The 21,018-nt window shown below is 41.1% G+C and overlaps 1 protein-coding gene across 5 annotated transcripts in view; it reads right to left on the minus strand.

Annotated features, from left to right (window-relative positions):
• Positions 1-21,018, minus strand: part of phactr2 (phosphatase and actin regulator 2) — a 47,159-nt gene that overhangs the window by 16,480 nt on the left and 9,661 nt on the right. For 3 of the 5 annotated variants that reach the window (XM_020709455.2, XM_020709460.2, XM_020709459.2), the window contains exons 2-3: positions 6,548-6,739; positions 206-280 (exon numbers count right to left, since the gene is read on the minus strand). In XM_020709455.2, the coding sequence (XP_020565114.1) occupies positions 206-280; positions 6,548-6,739 (267 nt within the window). Of the gene's footprint in view, positions 1-205; positions 281-6,547; positions 6,740-14,525; positions 14,801-21,018 lie in introns of those variants that run through there. The other 2 variants (XM_020709458.2, XM_020709456.2) reach the window with 2 other exon arrangements.

Consider the following 21,018-nt stretch of genomic DNA (forward strand, 5'->3'; position numbering starts at 1 on the left):
TCCCCAGAAACCCTGAGGATAAAGTTGGTAAAAAGCAAACAGAAGCATGTGACTAAACAACTGCTTACTCTTTAAATTTCCTTCCTGGATTAACAAAGCACATTTTAATGATCAGATGTGGGGGGAAAAAAATCCTAAGCACATTTAGTTCTACTTTATCTTTTCTAACAAAAGGAAACCGAAATAAAGAAATAAGTGAACAAACTTTGTTCGGGCATGAGGACTCCTTTCCTGATGAGCTCCTCCCTTGTTTGTCTGGTGGAGATTTTTCTCTCTAGAACTGAAAGATGAATGTAAAAATCAAGCAACATTCTGAAATAATCTATCTAGCTATCTATTTATCTATCTATCTATCTTATCCTCCAGCAGCAAGCACCCCATAATGTACACACAAGTCTCTAAAACTGCATTGCAACTGATCATTGCAGCTCCCACTTACTGAAGCACAAACGCACAACACACACACAGTGTGCAATGAGCTAAGCTCCAATTTAACTGCGATACGTTTCTGAAACCTTCTGAAGACAATACTAAAAGATAGATAGAAAGTAGAAAGAATCATTTGATACAAATTTCACATGCTAGCAGACTAAATGTGCAAAAACAATGAGAAACTAACAACTAGATGTTGAGAGAAATTAAACAGCAAACAGCTCAAATCAAAGCTAGATTAGCTAGATTAAACGTTGAAGACTAAGCCATTTTGGTTAATTCAAGCTGCTCATTGATGTTCAGAATTAACTCAAAGAAACTGGACCTTGGTCTTGTTCCGGTGGATTTTGTGTTGCTCAAAGAATGTGTCACGGTGCCTGTCAGTTCACCTCCCCCCCTCCTACAGCTCTCACCACCTTGCTGATTGGAACCAGCTGATCCTCATCTTCTCATCATCCTGCCGGTCTTCATAAGGGAGCTCTCACCAGAATTCTACGCCAGTTTGTTATACTCACTCCGGTGCTTATGCCTGGCCTCTTAGTCTCAGCTAAGTTTATCTTGTCTCCATACTTACCACATCTTGTGCTCACCTTCAGGTTCCTACCTTGGTCACGCTGGTTCCTCCCCTCCACGCTGGTCCTGCCGTCCTCGGCATCCACGCCTCGTTCCAAACTGGTTTCCGCCGTCCTCGGCGTCCACGCCTTACCTCAAGCCGGTCCCGCTGTCCTCAGCGCCCAAGCCTCGCTCCCTCTGGATCCACAGTTCGACGCGTCCTCGTGTCGCCCCCTCCCCTTCATCTGCATCAGCTCAAAGGAAACACCAAGTTCAATCCACGGAGGAAATACGTCCACATCCCCTCAGAAACTTATTTACCTCTAAAATAAATCCATTTAAAGTCATCCTTGCTGTGAGTTTTCTTCCGGGTTTCAGCATCTGGGTCTGCTACGTCTACGACGCCATGACAGAACAAACTGGCCTAGAATTCCCAGACCCAGCTGACCCGGAAGATCTACGTCAGACCGTCATCCAGCACGGACTGTTTCTGGACCTCCTCTACAGTACCATCACCCGGGTCAGCGCTATTCAGGAGGACCTTTCTCGTCGCCTGAGAATAATTTCTCAAGCCCAGATGAATTCAATCGGACAATATCCAGCTAATGCTAATACCAACATTGCAGCCCCTACAGCCGGGAGCTTGGACATATCCGCTGCCTCTGGGATTCCTGAAAATTTCCGGCTTCAACCGGAGTTTTTTCAGGGGGACGTTGAATCATGTGGGGGTTTCCTTCTTCAATGCAGACTTATTTTTCAGCAGGCTCCGCGATATTACCAAGCTGACCACAGCAAGATCACCCTCATAGTTAACTCCCTCAGAGGCAAAGCGCTCAAATGGGCTCAGGCCTTTCTAACTGCTAACCCCATTTCTCAGATTTCTTTCGAGCGTTTCTTAGGTGAATTTCAGCTGGTCTTTGATCAACCCCGCAAGACAGAGGAGGCGACGCGCCACCTTCTACGATTAAGGCAACACAGCCGATCTGTAAGTGAACATTTAATTGACTTTCGAATACTAGCTGTGGAAGCTGGATGGCCGGACGTTGCCCTAAAAGGGGTTTTCTATCGATCACTTAACAACCAGATCAAAGACCATCTCTGTTCTCAGTCTGAAGCCAGAACGTTCGAGGAGCTCGTTACTGCAGCTCTTCGCTCTGACGTACGACTCCGCGAGCGTCAGGTAGAAAGAGCACATACTGAGAGGAAAACTGTAAATAACCCTGTGTCTAAAACCCCCATGCCAGAATCTCCTTCCATCTCTCGTGAACACGTCACCTGCTCCTCTGAGGAACCCATGCAGATCGGACATTCTAAACTCACACCGGCGGAACGCCGCAGACGCCAGGTAGAAGGTACCTGTTTCTATTGTGGACATTCTGGGCACCATGTGCAGCAGTGCTCCTTACGTTTAAACTCCAAAGCCCCCCGCTAGAAGACAGGCCGCGGGAGGGTTCCTCCACTGTTATTCAGGAAAATAACTTTCTTTATTTACCTGTCAAGCTATGTCACCAGTCTCATGTTCATGTATGCCAAGCCCTCATAGACTCCGGAGCTGAACAAAGTTTTATTGACAGTCACTTAGTGTCCAAACTCAGTCTCCCCACAGAACCGCTGGATCATCCTGTCAAGGCAGCTGGACTAGGTGGTCAGCTGCTCACTCGAATCACTCACCGCACCAGACCCGTGCAACTTGTCACCTCTGGTAACCATCATGAAGTCATGCAATTCTATATTACTCAAACGCTTCAATCTCCTGTTATCTTAGGCTTCCCATGGCTCCGCAGTCACAATCCCCAGTTCGATTGGGTGAATCTTCACATAACTAACTGGAGCACCCATTGCCTTGCCAACTGCCTCCGCTCCGCAGTACCATCAGTTTCTCCCAATCTGGAGCCAGCACCTGATGATATTGACCTCTCCAAGGTACCCTCATGTTATCATGATCTCAGGACTGTTTTCAGTAAAAGCAAGGCAGGAGCTCTACCTCCGCACCGACCTTATGATTGCTCCATCGAGCTATTAAACGGGGCCACTCTCCCCAAGGGACGATTATTCAATCTGTCAGGTCCTGAAAAACTCTCCATGGAAAAGTACATCCATGAATCTCTTTCCTCGGGTCACATTCGTCCTTCTTCGTCCCCCGTTGGTGCAGGTTTTTTCTTTGTCCAGAAGAAAGATAAGACCCTTCGGCCATGCATCGACTACCGAGAATTAAACCAGATCACAGTTAAGAATAAATATTCTTTGCCTCTCATCAGCTCCGCCTTGGACACCGTTCAGGAAGCGCGTGTATTCACTAAATTGGATCTCCGTAATGCGTACCATCTAGTCCGTATGAAGGAGGGGGACGAATGGAAGACTGCTTTCAACACCCCCCTTGGTCATTTTGAATACCTGGTGATGCCCTTTGGGCTCACCAATGCCCCTGCAGTCTTCCAACACCTAGTTAATGACGTCCTCCGAGACTTCCTTAATAGGTTTGTCTTCGTCTATCTTGACGATATTCTCATTTATTCACCCAATCACGATCTCCACATGCACCATGTTCGTCAGGTCCTTGAGCGTCTTCTTGAAAATCGACTCTTTGTAAAGGCTGAAAAGTGCGACTTTCACGTATCTACCGTGTCTTTTCTTGGGTTCATTATTGAGGCTGGCAACATCCGCCCCGATCCAGCCAAGGTTTCCGCTGTCGCCAACTGGGAACCTCCCGATTCACGTAAACAGTTACAACGTTTTCTCGGATTTGCCAATTTTTACCGTAGATTCATACGCAACTACAGCAGTCTCGCCGCCCCACTCACTCAACTTACGTCTGTTAATACACCTTTTGTTTGGAACCCAGAGGCCCAGGCCGCCTTCGATAAACTCAAGGGGATGTTCATCTCAGCTCCCATCCTGATCCAACCTGACCCCCAACGTCAGTTTATCGTAGAGGTTGACGCCTCCGATACCGGAGTAGGAGCCGTTCTTTCCCAACGTGAGGTTTCCTCAGGGAAACTCAAACCCTGCGCTTTCTTTTCACGTAAACTGTCACCTGCGGAACGGAACTATGACGTTGGGAACCGCGAACTCCTTGCCATAAAGTTAGCTCTGGAGGAATGGCGTCATTGGCTCGAGGGGGCGGAGCACCCTTTCATAGTTTGGACGGATCATAAAAATCTCGCTTACCTCCGTTCTGCCAAACGCCTAAACTCCCGTCAGGCCCGCTGGTGCCTCTTTTTTGATCGGTTTTCATTCATCATTACTTATCGACCCGGAAGTAGGAACGTCAAACCCGATGCATTATCTCGCATCCACAGTAATCATGACCTTGAGGAGGCCACTCCCATTATTCCACCCACCTGCGTGGTCGGTAATCTCACGTGGGATATCGAAACGCGGGTCCTGCAGGCTCAGGATGAGGAACCCGATCATCCTCCTCCCCCCGCTAACACTCTATACGTGCCTTCCTCTCTGCGTTCGGACGTTCTGGTTTGGGGTCACACTTCTCGTGTTTCTTGTCACGGGGGTGTCCAAAGAACGCTCAGTCTCATTAAGCGCAGGTTTTTCTGGCCCACCCTAGAACGGGATGTCAGGGAGTTTATCGCCGCTTGTGATATTTGCGCCAGATCCAAATCTTCCAATTTGCCTCCGGCTGGTTTACTTCACCCTTTGCCCATCGCTACTCGCCCTTGGTCCCATATTGCCCTAGATTTCGTCACAGGGTTGCCTCCGTCACAAGGCAACACTGTCATCCTTACAGTCGTTGATCGCTTCTCTAAAGCGGCTCAGTTCATTCCATTACCTAAACTCCCCACCGCCGTTGAAATGGCGGACATCCTGGTCCATCAGGTTTTCAGAAACCACGGGATCCCCAAGGACATAGTTTCAGACCGGGGACCTCAATTTGTGTCCCAGGTCTGGAGAACCTTTTGCTCCGCCCTGGGTGCTACCGTTAGCCTCTCCTCAGGTTATCACCCCCAGTCTAACGGCCAAGCGGAGCGTGCTAATCAGGAGCTGGAAGCTGCCCTCCGTTGCCTGGCTGCCCAGAATCCCTCCACCTGGTCCAAGTTCCTAGTATGGATTGAATACGCTCACAATAACCATCCCTCCTCTGCCACCGGTTTATCACCATTCGAAATATCCCTTGGTTATTCACCTCCGCTGTTCCCCTCACAGGAGTTAGATTTGGCCGTTCCCTCTGTGCAGCATCATCTGCAACGTATCCAGCGTATCTGGCGCCAAGCTAAAGCTGCCCTTCTGCGCACTCGGGAGAGCAACTGCCGTCTGGCTAACCGTCGTAGGAGAGCGGCCCCAAATTACCAACCTGGGCAAAAGGTTTGGCTTTCCTCCAGGAACATACCCCTTCAGGTCACCTCACGCAAGCTAGCACCCCGTTACATTGGTCCTTACATCATTGACGAAATCATCAATCCTTCCTGTGTTAAACTACGGCTCCCGGCTGCTTTAAAGATTCATCCCTCGTTCCATGTTTCCCAGATCAAGCCCTTTCAGGAAAGCTCCTTGTGCCCACCGTCCGCTTCCCCACCACCCCCCCGGCTCATTGACGGCGCGCCTGCCTTTACGGTCTCTCGTATTCTGGACATTCGCCGCCGGGGCCGTGGTCACCAGTACTTGGTGGACTGGGAGGGTTACGGTCCGGAGGAGCGCTCCTGGATCTCCCGCTCCATGATCCTGGACCGTTCCCTCCTGGACGACTTTTTCAGGGCCCACCCTGACCGCCGTCCTGGACCGCCTGGAGGCGGTCGTTGAGGGGGGGGTACTGTCACGGTGCCTGTCAGTTCACCTCCCCCCCTCCTACAGCTCTCACCACCTTGCTGATTGGAACCAGCTGATCCTCATCTTCTCATCATCCTGCCGGTCTTCATAAGGGAGCTCTCACCAGAATTCTACGCCAGTTTGTTATACTCACTCCGGTGCTTATGCCTGGCCTCTTAGTCTCAGCTAAGTTTATCTTGTCTCCATACTTACCACATCTTGTGCTCACCTTCAGGTTCCTACCTTGGTCACGCTGGTTCCTCCCCTCCACGCTGGTCCTGCCGTCCTCGGCATCCACGCCTCGTTCCAAACTGGTTTCCGCCGTCCTCGGCGTCCACGCCTTACCTCAAGCCGGTCCCGCTGTCCTCAGCGCCCAAGCCTCGCTCCCTCTGGATCCACAGTTCGACGCGTCCTCGTGTCGCCCCCTCCCCTTCATCTGCATCAGCTCAAAGGAAACACCAAGTTCAATCCACGGAGGAAATACGTCCACATCCCCTCAGAAACTTATTTACCTCTAAAATAAATCCATTTAAAGTCATCCTTGCTGTGAGTTTTCTTCCGGGTTTCAGCATCTGGGTCTGCTACGTCTACGACGCCATGACAGAATGTTGCTTATTAAGAGGAGGAAAATCCAAAAACAGACGGAGCTAAACAGGCTGCTACAAAGGAGAACAGATCTCCACGCATTATTTCCTTCAAATAGTCTGATGATGTAAAATAATTGCAGGCATTGGCATTGTCAGAATGAGAAAGCCACACACATCTAGTCTTGTTAAAGCTCCCAATCACACAGAAGACATCCAACCTTTAGAGAGATCCTGGAATTTGTCACTGGACTTCTTCTTTCTCCACTTCCATGGTTTGAAGAGCTTCCCCAGTGAAGGCAGTTTGCCTCGCTGCTGCTGCTGCTGTCGGGATGAATGGGCATTCTGGCTCCCAGTGGCGTTGTCCACTACAACGTCACAGCTGGCCACGGCAGACTTCTCCAAGCCGTCAACTGAAAGGCACCAATGCAGAATGATGAAAAAAAAGACAAAACCATTACCACCACCATTCAGATTCAATCTATAACGTAGAAGAGACAGAGAAATGCCTTTTGTTAATTTACAGTCATTTAAAATTAGAGGTGTTTACATTAGATCGTGGTACAGTAGAATAGTGAGGCTGTGATACCACAATCATCTAGAATGCACCTTCTCTAACCAAATAAACTCAACTACATAGTCTTAGATTTAGTCCTTTAGGAAATCATCAGATTTTATTCTTGCTTTCATAAATAAACGGGGAAACAAGTAACTGCTTTAAAATCTTTTTTTTTTAACTAAAACAATAGAGCCATCTCTGAAAATGCATTTTACTGTCCGTTATAGCTTCGGTAATATTAGTACAGTTGTCTTTTTCTTTTAATTCAGACTTGAAAATATTGTGAAGCTAGGATTTGTGAGGCGCCTGCAGCATTGAACTGTCTTACATTCTGCATGTCTGCCTGTTGAACTGGAGAGTAGTGTTTCCAGATTCACCATCCATACACTGAACAAGTCTCTCACTCCACCACGAAAAAACAAGACTGTCCATCTTATTCAAATCGGTACTGGGGGCAATTACCATATCAATGGCGAGCAGTTAACATCACCCAGTGAGGGTCCTTAGGCAAAACCCTTAACGCTACTGCCTCCCGAGCGCGGTTTCGGCTGCAGCTCACCGCTCCCCAAGGGAATGGGTCAAATGCGGAGAAAGAATTTCCCTTCATGGGATAAAATACAGTGTATATAAAAAAAAAAAAAAAAAAATCACTGCTGCCAGAGTTCTCCAGGTTCTGATCCAGTGATTACCACTTTACTGCAAAACTGATTTTAAGTACTGATACTAGTTTATGAATCACTTAGTGCTAAAGGACCAATAGACTTATTTTGTTTACATGTGGTTCGCAAATCCAGAAGCAAGAAGTACACAGTTAGTGGAACTGAATCAGATCTAAACAAGAGGCTCATTTTAGCTATTAAGCAGCACCAAGATGGAGCCGACTTCCTGATAAACTCAGGTGCTCACCTACTGTACGTAGATTTAAGACCTAACTTAAAGGTTTCTTCATTTTTAGTACTTTTGTTTGAAATACTATCATCTCTCAATTTTAGTTTTCATGTTATTTTTCTTTGTATTTTAGATCCCTTTACACTGCAGAATCTTTTACATCCGTGAGGCTTTCTGACCTTCTGTGTACAAAAGATAGAAATAAACCTGCCATAATTTATACTATATAAAAATACACATTATTAAAAAAGAAATAAAAATAGTAGCTGTCAACCTTTTCATAGAAGTAACCTACATTTATACTCATCTCAATGTTTCTAATGAATGTGGCACAAGGAAAACAAATGTATTTCATTAAATTCAAGGATTGTGATGCCCATTGCACTTCGTTTCATTTTGACTTCTTACCTTCTGACTAATAACCCACCATGAGCTTGGTGGGCACTTATGTTGCAATTAGTTTCAAACAGGACTGAGAACATCTGTGTTTTTTTCCACAAAGTTCCCTCCTGCTGAAAGATTGGAAGCGCTGTGAATACTGTGCTGTGTGTGAATAGTGCGTGCGTGCATTTGCCTGTGTGTACAGGAAGCTTCCAAAAGGAAAAAGAGGAGATATCTGAATCTTCACATGAGGAAGGCTTTTGATTTTTCAGCAACAGAAAACTGCTGAATCACCGTTGGCAGCAAAGAGCCAGGCAAAAAGCCCATGTTGTTTTAGCTCCACTTCGGTAAACAGAGCACATGACAAACTTTATTTCCAGACACTGAAAGAAAACATGGATAACCTATGTTTAATTCAGTCTAATTACATCCATCTCATTTGGTTAAAATAAATCTACCAATGGCCCAATCCAAATAAACACAGTTGTGGCGGTCCAGTTAAATAAACTCTACTTACAAATGAAAGTGTATGGAATTCCCATTTCAAACAAAACCAACCGACAGAACTCGATCTTTATATATTGATTCAGTTTCCTGCCCTGAAAATCCACTTTGGTGCAACAAAGAGCAGAAAGGAAAGTACCCATTTAACAGGATGTATAAAAGTTTATAAAAAAAAAAACATTTTAGATTTGAGACAAAGGTCATCTATTTGCGTAATACTGTTAATAAATCTCTCCTATGCATGATTTTATTCCAATTATTTGATGCCATAGTTACAAATTTCCTTATTTATAAAGCAATTCTCAACAGCTATTGAAAATCACACTCATGCTGTAAACCATGATGAATTTCACAATGACGCAAGAGGTTTGTGAAAGGCTGAGTCAAACGACACTGGCACCTCCACCATCTCTCGTAAAATACAGTGGTGTGGAGAGAAGTTAATTCTAGTGGGTTGGACTTTAAACGTGTCAGTGATGCACAAGGCATAATTATGTGTGTGCTTTACTGTGCTTTAGTGTCACAACAGCATTTGAAAAAAAATGTCGTCAACAGTGCTTCCTCATTTATTGCGGGGGTTACGTTCTAAAAGAAACCTGCAATAGGTAAAATCTGCGAAGAATGTAAAAGCCCTACAGTTTTTATGCATTTATCAGACTGATATTAAAGTTTTCACACTTTTCTCTCTGGAACCTTCATAGGAAAATAAGTCCAGTATTTGAAAATGAAAACAAAGATTACCTAGTGATCAAAGATTAAAGCAAATTTGAAAAGCTGAATGTGTTCTGCACAGGAGACACGACATGGAAGAGATTGATTGGCAAGTCCATCAGCCAATCAGTATGCAGAACACAATGCACGGTTTACCAAAAAAAAATAAAAATAAACGCTTACTTGCTCTGAAAGAAATAAATCAGGTAAACAGCAAGACCACGAAAGGTGAACCGTGATATAGCAAGGGACTACTACACAAGCTGGGGAAAAAAAACACACATGACCACACCACAGTCACAGTAGCTGATCATGCTTGCATGGCAGGAATGTGAATGTGTGTGTGGAAATGTGATGGTTAAGTCTTTTGGGCCTTGATGAAAGTAGGAGAGCACTATAAGAGTGTAGACAATTTACCGTTTCCAAAAAAAATGAGACTGTTACACTATCTTATGACAGATGCTTGAAAACTACAGAAACTACATCTTACAAATCTTGCCTTGAAACAGTAAAAAAAAAAAAAACACTGCCAGAAAAAAGCTGAAAATTGCAAAATTAGGTCAACCAAAAGGTGAAAAAGGAAAAATAAATAAATAAAAATATTGAATCTAGGACAACTAACAGTTTCTTGTGGAACATTTTAGGCTAATAATAAGTTTTTTATGGGGGTAAATAATTCTGCTAGAAATTTGACAGGAGTTGGTAAAAACTTTACAGTATATCTTACATAAATAAACAGTTAAAGTATAGAAACTACAGACTACATTAGTTTTTACTGGATTGCATTTGTTAGACAGAGATATAGAGGTATTACTGTGACAAGAAACAGATGTTTCACTAGTTAAGGTTGTAAAATGAGGCCCCAATAAAATATTCCAAATTAACAAGCAGGTCTAATTAAACAAGTCCAATAGTTGTTAAATTAGGCACTGTAAAATTCACAGCATAACACTGCAACTATTTAAGTTTTACTGCTGTTGACTTAAAACTATGCCATGGGAAAAGAAGTGCAACATCTCAGCTTTGGCACTCGCTTGCTTACACACATAACAAAACAGATGAGTGCGTCATCAACGCCATCATTTCCTGTTCCTGTGTTGATATCAAATCACAACAATAGTTGCATTTCACCGACAGTTCTAAGCCACTAATGAATGGAAATTCAGCTCCAGCAGCAACCATCACCCAAGGAACAAGGAGCATTCAAGGATAACTGATGTACTCCCCGGGGAAAAAAATGACAAAATAAACCAATTTGATTTTACAATATTATCATTAAAATGCTCATCTGGGAGAAATGCCATATAAATACTGTTAAGCACTCATATCCAGTTCACAGCAAAAAGATTCTTCATCTCATTTGACCATGTTTCTCTTATTTTCTTGAATGCTTTTGCCATCTGATAAAATCTGATCAATTATATGAAGTCTATATCACTACATTTCTGACTATGTACAAGGGATTTTACATACTTTTCTCTTTCTGAAATAAAACAAACGGTTTTAACAGAGGAAAATATTCTCCTGCTACTCTATGAATACCTGCGCAAGATGAGCCAAATGAGAAGAAGGTGTGACAAATGTGGGAGATTTCTTTTCGTAAGAAAAAATTTCCAACGATATTAATCTGCATCGTCTTATCACACATTTTCAGCAGTTATGGAGTTGTGTTGTTTTCTCACTGCCTTCTCTTAGGATGTCCAGATATTTTCAGAGCCTTTGATTTTCTTAATATGAAAGCTCCATTTGCCTGTCAAGCAGACGTGCCTCTTCAGTTTGCTTGGCACAAGGGCTCAGTCACTAAATGACTAAGTTCATCTATTCATATAGCTTTTTCATTTTACTGATGTTGAAAACTCAAATATTTTATCATCGCGATTCAGTTGTGTCATTCTTCATCGTTTACATGTCATAGAAACTTAGTGAAGTTGCATTTTCCCAGAGAAAATGTTCTCCAGGGAACCAAAGATCAGTGCTTCTCAACCCCTGAATCTCTGAAAAAAATGGAGCTGTAATGAGAATCTTCCCTTTGTTGTGGCAGAAACACATTTCTAGAATTATAAAAACACATGACAATTCATGAGCACAGCAACAAAGGTTCTTTAGGCAAAACAAGTCTGGCAACTTCTTGGCTATACCTACATACTGTATATTGGTAAATACAGCCATGTAGCAAAATGCAGAGCCTGCTTCAAAGATGCCAAATTCTTATGACAATAAATGTCAAACTTTGTACTTACCAGATCTAGGAAAACAATAAGGCACAGTTTGTTTATGATCTGAATAAACTGCAAAGCTCTAGTAGAGGCCATATTTTATGTGTGGCAAGTTGTGAAATGGATGCCCAGATTACAACACACAAGACCTACAGAATACATTGTTCATCTCAGATGTAGTATCAACAAGCTGTCGACTACCTTGACTTCAGAGCTTTTATTTTAGAGGACACAAGACCCCACTAAGCCAGAGCAATTCAGACGTAGAACCAAGAACAAACTTTCTGTTCGTAAACATGACAGAAACCCAAAGGTACCAAATCTTGCAGTTCCTACATAACCATTACGGGAGGTTTCAAAAAGTAGCCATTTACCACCAAACCCCATGCTGAAAAGTAATCTTAAACACTAATAATAAACCTATTTGTTGTCTTTTCTAATGTTCTTTGTAGTTTTTTTCTCTATTTATTTTACAAGTCAGTCATTTTTATTTAGTTCAAATGTGTTTATTAGTGGCATGTTTCTCAGTAATTGTTGATGAGCCCATAAGTGAACTAAAAAAACTCTTCATTTCACTTTGCCCCTCTCAATCACTGTTTTAGGCTTGTTATTGGGTTGGGTGAAGCAAACTCTGGTCACTTTATTCTTAATTTGTGCTGTTCAGTACCTAATGTGATTAGAGATGTTCCACCAAGTGTTTATGTCTGAAGAATACACAGACAAAACCCTGACTAACAACCCTAAATGCTCATCATTCCAGTCAATATAGCATGACCAAACAGCTATGTCCTTCCTTGTATAGTTCTAGGAAGCCACATTACTAAGAAAGAAAACCACATACATTAACATTGACTATCAACTAGGTAAGGCAGGAAAATTAGCCTTAATGTTGCATAAGTTCACCTCCTGACAGTAGAAGTTAATACAACTTACATAATGATGACATCTCGGAGCATTTTCTTCTTTTTTTAAAGATCATTTTCATCTCAAAACAAACAAATGAATTGAGTTTTATCTTTTTGCATTCAAGATTGAAGCTAAAAATCTACTTAAGCTTGGCATTACAACACCTCCTGTCTAGACTCGCCTCCATGCTTCCACACTGGATTTCATAGACTTCTCCTAATACCTCTCCTCTGGCTAAGAGTGAGTCAGGACTTTGATAAATAGCAGATGTGGCAATAGATGTGTGCCATTAATGTCAACTACACCTCAATGCCAAGAAATTTAAAGAAACGCTGTAAACAAACCCAACATATGTGATGTCATAATGATGGGAAACAATGCAGGGTGACAAAGCCAGCATGTTTTTTCTCAGACGTTTAAGCATGAGCATGTGTTGAGGAGGAGGGGAAAGGGAGAGGCTTCCTTTCTTTGCTGCAAATCCCATGAGAAGGAAGAAGTTGACTCCATGACCAGAAGAAGAGGTATTGAAGGGGAGGAAGAGACCAAAAAACAGGGGTGGAGGGCAGAAAACCATTAAAAAGAAGAAAGAAAAAAGGAAAAATTAAAAAGACATGGCAGGAGGAGGTGCAGGACAAAAGTAGAAGAAAGCACAGACCTAGTTTTGTTTGTTTTTGTTTTTTTATGTGCTTGCTTATTACACTTAGGTCATTTCTTCCGATTGTTTCTCCAATGAAAGCGGAAGACGCACATCCAACATTCAGCTTTGATCCTTAACAATCCAAAGAGCTCAGACTACACACCAATTAATAAACTAAGGAATTTTAAAAAGAAACAGTGGCGCGATTGTTGTGAAAAGAGGAATTAGGCAAATCTAATAGAATGCCACCATAAAAACAATACATGTAGTTTCAATCTTATGTAACTTGCTGAACATCAACGGTATAAGGGCAAGAGCCTAAAGGGACCTAAATGTTAGAAATACACATTGCTGGAGAATTCTATAATTTAAGATTTCATCTCTGATTTCTTCAATTATTATTCATTCTGTTATTGTTGTATTTCCTTTTCTAGAATACACCTCTAATCTATTCAAACCTCTTGATGCAAATAGGGATCAAACCAGTTTAGCTCCAAAATAACTGTAGTTTAGCATCTAATTGAAAGCAAATGAATTCAAACATCAAGGGTAAAAATCCCCCTTTTTCCTTTATTTCATAGAAAAACACCATCAACGCAATCAATCAATCATTACCGAAGTGATTTAAAGCTTTCTTTTAACAATAGTACACTTTTGGTGTAAATATTTCTTTCTTTTTTTTTTTGAAAGGATATGTTTGGGAATGAAGGATTAGTTCACTCATTCTTTCACAATCATCATGATACACTGAATTTGAAACTAGTTTCGCACAAAAGAATTATTCAAAGAATTCCTACTGATTTTGAACGTAATAAAAAGATATTAATCTTGTGACGTCCACGTGAGCAGGTCTCCCTACATGTATTCAGTGTTGACAGACAGTTGTGTTGGGGTGAAAACGAGCTGGGACAGTCTACTAAATGATCTGAGTGTCCCCTTAGTTTCAGCAAAAACAAACTCATCTTTCTCAGCCACTCTTGAGTTTAGACAGGCTGCTAACACGCAAACTCTCAATTACCTGGCGGCAATTGGTTGTATATATTAAAAAAAAAAAAAAAACTTTTTTTTCAAACTAGCCACTGAGCAGTTAAGTAGCAGCTGGGAAACACAAGCAGTGATAAATTTAGAAACACACACCCCGCGGCTAATGATGCGACAGTTAATTTAACACACATCTAGTTAGCTAGGTTTTTTTTTTTTTTTTTTTTTGGGGGGGGGGGGGGGGACTGTTCAGCAAACGCCCTTAATAAACTTTACTAAAGTTACACGGCGCAGAAAATGTAGAAAGAAAAGCCAAAGCTGAGCAAACTTCCTGCACAAAGATAACGGACTGTTGTGAAAGAGAAGAGGAAAAGGGGAGCACGCACACACCAACGGGCACGCACATACAGACTCACCACTCGCGGTCTGAGACACGGCAGACACGGCGGTCTGACCCATATTCAGCTCGAGCTCCGGGTCGGGTCGGACCGGGCCCCGCTATCGCGACCTCCTACAGCAGCATAAGCTCCGTCCGCGGCCGCCCAGCGAGCTCATGTCAGGAAGAAAGTTTTTCTCGCAGTGATGGCTGAGAGGCGCTGCTGGAAACTCGGTGCACGCGCCGAGTCGTTGTGACGTCACAAGTTCCCCTCCCGCCTCCTGCGGGCGGCTGAAAAGAAAAATGCGGCTCAGTCCGCTATGCAGATTAGACGCGCTGCTGGGGTCACAGGGCGGGGGCCCTCTGACACTGCAAGCTGATGCACTGCTAATGCATCTCAGTACATTGTGATAACCACCGTGACGTCATTGCATCTTTTTTGAAAAGCTGTGAACTTTATTTTGGAGGACTTTTGATGTTTGCTACCCTCTACTTCTACTCTGCAGCTATGACAACTCTAAGTAAAAATCTACAGGCGCGTTTACCGGTTTAAATAAATAAACAGGTTTCTGCAATGTCCCTAAGTATAACATTCATTCTTTATTTCACAGCCGACTGTTATAGATTTCTAAATCAAAGTAAATAGACAAAGAAATGGATAAAGTTATTGCTGTATTTACATTTTTTTGCTATTGAAATATTTAATTTATTTTATTCAAATTCAACTTTTGTGTAAAGAACAGAAAAAATGTGTAATTCAAACAAAACAAAACATCTAATAGAAACATCCGCTATAAGATGGGTAAAGTTTCTCATTGCACATTATAACGTAATGGCATCAAAATGAGCTGTATGAGCTCATTTGTAAACGGCACACACTACTGGAAGCATGTAAAGCTTAACCCATATACGCCTATTGATGCAAATGTGCAACAAACCACTTCAGCTTCAAAATCATTAATTAGCTACATGAAAGCAAAAAAATATATGTATTTCTTTTTCATAGCTGGAAATAAATTCAGGCATCAAGGGGTTTTAAAATCTTCAAAAATATATATTTTTTCATAATTATGCTTGGATGACTATATCATAATATTTCCATTTCTGATCAACCAAGCAGCTCTTAGAAGATGAAGTAAACAAACTGTTCCACCATTTTTTCTTTTTACCAAACAGAGCAAATTTAGAACCAAAACCGCCTAATCTAGCAACACTGCCGGGAGGGCAAAGAGCGCAGAAGAACAGTGAGCACTGACGTCATCGCCCCGCCTCCCCCCTGGAAATGCTCACTGGTATTGAATTTTGCTACAGTTATGGCGGGGTGAATGTGAAAACGAAAATGCAATCTCCTCTATGCATGTTCGCTTTAATTATGTCATAGAATGAGCGATGTTAAAGAAGAAAATGAAAAAGCATTTTGATGGATTGCTTCTTCATTTTAATTTTGAGTCATTTGATGCAGCTTCATTTTGAAAATTAAAAAGCATTTCCGTTGAAAGTGAAATGTCAAATACCATTTTCTTTATCATTTTAATTAAGTGACAGAATAAGCGGTGTTAAGGAAGAAAATGGAAAAGCATTTTGAAGGAATGCTTTTTCATTTTCATTTTGGGTCAAAAACTGCATTTCTGGTTTTGAATTTTATTTTTAATTTTGCTACAGAATCGCTTCCATACGGAATGACCCAAAGGGATTCAGCAGGTTCAGAAGATAGCTGGATGGCTGGATGGATGGATGGATGGATGGAAACGTCCTCTAACAGTAAAAATTAAAAGTACAAGCCTTGTTTGACTTCTCACTTCTAAAACAACATAATGAACTTGAAGTTGAAATCCTAGTATTATAAGGCCTGTGTGATTTTGCCAGAATATTCCCTTTTTATGCCTCATTTACACCGTTTAAGAGAGAAATACCCAAACTTTTTTGGGACATTCATTTCCCTCAATTTATAATATGAATAAATTAAACTCCACCATTCAGCTTCAATACATTATAAGCATTAGAAGAAATAAAATCGCATAACAATAAAATAGCTGAATTCCTGCTCATTCAAAAAGTGGTTATTTATATTTTTTTCTTTTTCAGCAAAACAAGAAAAAATAAATTGCCAAAGCAGAGCAAAACGTTTTTCTCTTAATGAATAAAAATAAGTAGTTTAGAGTTAAATACTAAGATTGGAATTGGATAAATACATTTAAGAGATTAATTGAAACCCATATAAAAGTTAAAAAACAGAAAAAGAACAGCAATGGCAATGAATCTATGAAGAATATGGTTGTCTAAATAAAATTCTTGAATTTTGTTGCAATACCTTTTTTGTATCTATCGTTGGATTACTTATTTTTGGTGAAATTAATGCAATGCTTTCCTAATTTCTCTCAAGAATATATTTACCAAATCACAAACTGCATTGGTCATATAATATGCACCGTTTCAAGGCATTGCAAACATGGAATCAAAGGGGAGAAAGTTGGCATGAAAACAAGCCCTTTCTTTAAAAGCAGGTCTATGAATCACTAAAATATTTAGCTCCCAGTTGGATAATGTAAATAAAGTTTTAAGTCAAAACAATCTGTGAGTCAGGAAGAGGGTCAGTGCTTCAGGATCTGAAATGAGGGAAGCTTCTTATGAAAAGGAAAAAGGAAAAAAGATTGCTGAGATTTAAAAAAGGAAACAAATTAGCCCCGGCATGTTAATGGGTAGTACAATATGTAACATAATACAGCTACTATAACACAATGAGCAGTAAGTTTAAGGGTCATCAAAGCCAACAGTGAGTTACTGCTGAGTCTGCACAACTTCCTTTGACAAAAATAAGCCTCCAACAGTTCCACTGACAAAAAAGTCAGAGAACATTGCACTGGAAACTTTACCTTTCACAACTCCTGGTACTTCCATAACTTCAAAACTCACCTTATTTTTCAGGCTGTCATGTTCACTGATTAAGTTTAAACCTTTTTTCTTTTGTGTCGTGGCTGCCATCTAGTGTCAGAAAAGAGCAAGTGACCTGGTAAGGTCAAAATCACAATTAAGCCAAAAAATAAAGAATTGTGAAATTCTTGGTGCATTTATTTACGAAGAAAAACGTACTTTTATGCAATAAATAAATAAATAATGGAAAAATAAATAAAACTAAAGTGGCAAATTTGTGCCTGGAAAAACAGATGTGAATGAAGAGCATGCTTGAGTAAATATTTGCCAACTCATCTTTCTAAATTTCAATGTTTCCAGTTTTTAAAATGAAACATCATGAGTAGAGGTATATATTTAAATGTATTTAAAACGTACCAGCTACACTTTTACAGGTGTGAGTCAAAAAGGCCCAGAATATGTCTGTTATTCAAGATCAAATAGTGACATCTGATGCAAGTTCAACATGGTAGCAACAGGGACAACCGCAGTCTTATGGGAGTGTCATCAGAGAATAGGATGAAAGTGGATAAGTGAACTGGCAGGAAGTCAGTGAAGACGCAGGAGGATGAAGGCAGCACAGGAGAATGGAAGTACTTAGTGAGGTTAACAGAAGAAAATGACTGCGTTTGCATTGACTGAGAGGTAATGTCATACACTCCGTTTGAGGAAACATGACTTAGGGAAGATGAAAATATGTTTGGTAATGTGCAGTCATCATTTAAAGTTAATTTATGATCTAATCATCGACTGCTTAAGCTGGACTCTTAAATTTCCCCATCACCCCCACACTCTGCTATTTGCTGTTTGACTCGTATATTTTAAAGTATGTTTCATCCATTCATCCATCCATCCATCCATCCATCCATCCATCCATCCATCCATCCATCCATCCTTCCATCCATCCATCCATCCACTTGTGCTTAATGCTGAATGGAGTTGTTGCAGCCCATCTGAGTTAGTGTAGGGCAAAGTCAGGGTGCACCTGGTTACCACTCACTATTCAATCCCAAGAGGCAATTTGGAGTCACTCTAGTGAACCCATGAGGCACGTTTTTGGTAACTTCACCCTTCATCTGCCTCAAAAAACATGCAGTTTTAATCCTACATCTATGTGGGCATTTCAAATAAATTGACATCTAAACACAGGCATGGAAATAGCCACAAAACAGCATTTAACCCTGGTTGTGTGTCTGCGTGTGGAGTTTGATCTTTTGTGCTTCTAGAAAAAAAGGCCTGAAACAGAACACCAATGAAGGGACATTTCTGTGTGTGGTTTGCATGTTCTCCCTGTGCTCGTGTCTGTACCTCCATTTTCTCTGGCTTCTTCCCACCATCCAAAAACACGCCTCATATGATAATTGCTAACTCTAAATCGTGAATGTGAGTGTGCATGGTTGTGTAATCGTGGCCCTGGCTGCGACAGACTGGTGACCTGTCCAGGATGTCCCCTGCCTTCGCTCACAAGTGGCCAGATAGGCTCCAGCAGCCCTGTGTCCCTGAAAGGGACAAAAACGGGTTTGGAAGATGACTGACTGACTGACTGACTGACTGACTGACTGACTGACTGACTGACTGACTGACTGACTGACTGACTGACTGACTGAATGAATGAATGAATGAATGAATGAATGAATGAATGAATGAATGAATGAATGAATGAAAAAAAAAATGAAAAATTGTTTGAAAAAGGATCCATAAAGAAATTCTGATTTAGCACCCACTTTCACACTAAAGTAAAATTATTTCTTTTCTTACGTCCTTGCAGCAGTTCCAGGTAAACTAAATCGAAACACTTGGACCAAATCTTTTATGTGTAATCTGCATGAAAACTCAACACATTTTGAAGTAGTATCAGAATTTGCAAATCAGGATAATGCTTTTCGGAAGTGGGTCATTTTTGTCCTGGCACTAAATAACAGAGATTAACCGAGGAGGCCTGACCTGTCAATGACTAGAACGACGAATGAAGACGGAGGTGGAAAAAAAAGAGGGGCCTAAAGGAAGGAAAGGAGTCATCAAATATTAAGTAGTGGCTCAGCAGAACAGGGGATAATAATTGTTTAAGTGCTACTTTTCCGAGCCCACCCCACCACTCTGACTTATTTATTAATTTCAGCATCCACCATGCTTCAGTCTCAGCATGCTGTTGAAGCATGACACTGTAGTTTTAAAAGATTTTAAAAAAAACAAGAAAAGAGAGCAATAAATATTTATTCTTTCAATTTATGCAGCAGCACAAAATCCATGAATGCACACATAGTTGGAGTATAACCGATTAATGTTCACTGGAATGGACAAACTGACATTTCCAGGAGTCTGGGCACGGACACTTCTTTTCTAGGCCCATGATTCAGATTGCAAACTGTCATAACAGTCAAGTGTGATTCAGCAAGAAGCAGGCCCTGCTGCACAAGTGAATACGCTGTGCCAAATGGAAGTGAAGAGAAACAGTTTTCACAAGTTTGGTGGACTTTTAAGAGCCTAATGATACAGGCTAACACTTAATCTGGGGAATCCAATTAATGTTTCAAAAGTAGTTGTGACGATAAATTTAGACATTTTCTCAACAAGTCTGACCACAGAAGGAATACTTTCATTATAGTTCTAAAAAGAGCTAAAATAAACAGGAAAAGCTATTCTTTATGATGCATATGAGAAAACAACAATAGAAAACCCTGCGACAGACTATCCACATTGTCCCCTGCCTTTGCCCATAAGTGGCCAGGATAGGCTCCGGCAGCCCCGTGACCCCGAAAGGGAACAAACGGAAGAAGATGAATCAATGAATGAATGAACAATAGAAAACATTAAAATTCATAAATATGTTGTCTTATTTTGAAGTAGTCTTCTGCTTCTGTATTCCTTCAGAGTAAAACAGAAAATGAAGACTTTGCCAACTTATTTTTTATGGATAACTTTTAAAAATAAAGAAACCATCTGATGATGGTAAAAATTATAACCCTGCATTGAGGAATTAAACTGATAACTCTTATAGTTAAAAAATAAATAGATAAATAAAAGCACATTTCTCAGTCATTTATTTATTGCACTCTTATTATTATGTTCCAATACAGTAGTTATTATTTCCATTCCTCCTTTTTCACATCTGCCAGCCAGCTCGCCTGAAACCTGATCTCCTGTTTGTTGTATTCTGTTCCGCAAAGCCCATAAGCTGCCATCACTGCTAAAATGTTGCTGGTATAAATCAATAGTTGACATCCTGCCAGACAGGCAGTCAGAGATCTTAGGGAGAAAGCGAGCTGGAGAGACAGAAAGGTAGTGAGACGGGCATAAAAAGGGCTAAAGCAAAAGATAGATACGTTACTGCAGGCCACGGTTAATAATAACCACAGGAAACGGAAAGAATAAAACAAAGAAATGGCCCTCCCTCTACGACATGAAGGGATGAAAAAAAGAAAATATTATTTTAGAAAAATATGATATGTTGCAAACTTCATCTAACATAAAAAACGGACCTTTTAGTTAAACAGTTTCCAATTCAAACTCTGCACCAGTTTGAATCATTATTTATAACAAAAGCTGCTGACAGCTATATTTACCCTGTTGTGTTGTGTGGCTTTCAGGGAATTACGTCTCTTTTGGAGGCTTGTTTAAAAGTA

The sequence above is a fragment of the Oryzias latipes genome, chromosome 15 (assembly GCF_002234675.1).
Source record: "Oryzias latipes chromosome 15, ASM223467v1".
In the NCBI taxonomy this organism is placed as follows: domain Eukaryota; kingdom Metazoa; phylum Chordata; class Actinopteri; order Beloniformes; family Adrianichthyidae; genus Oryzias; species Oryzias latipes.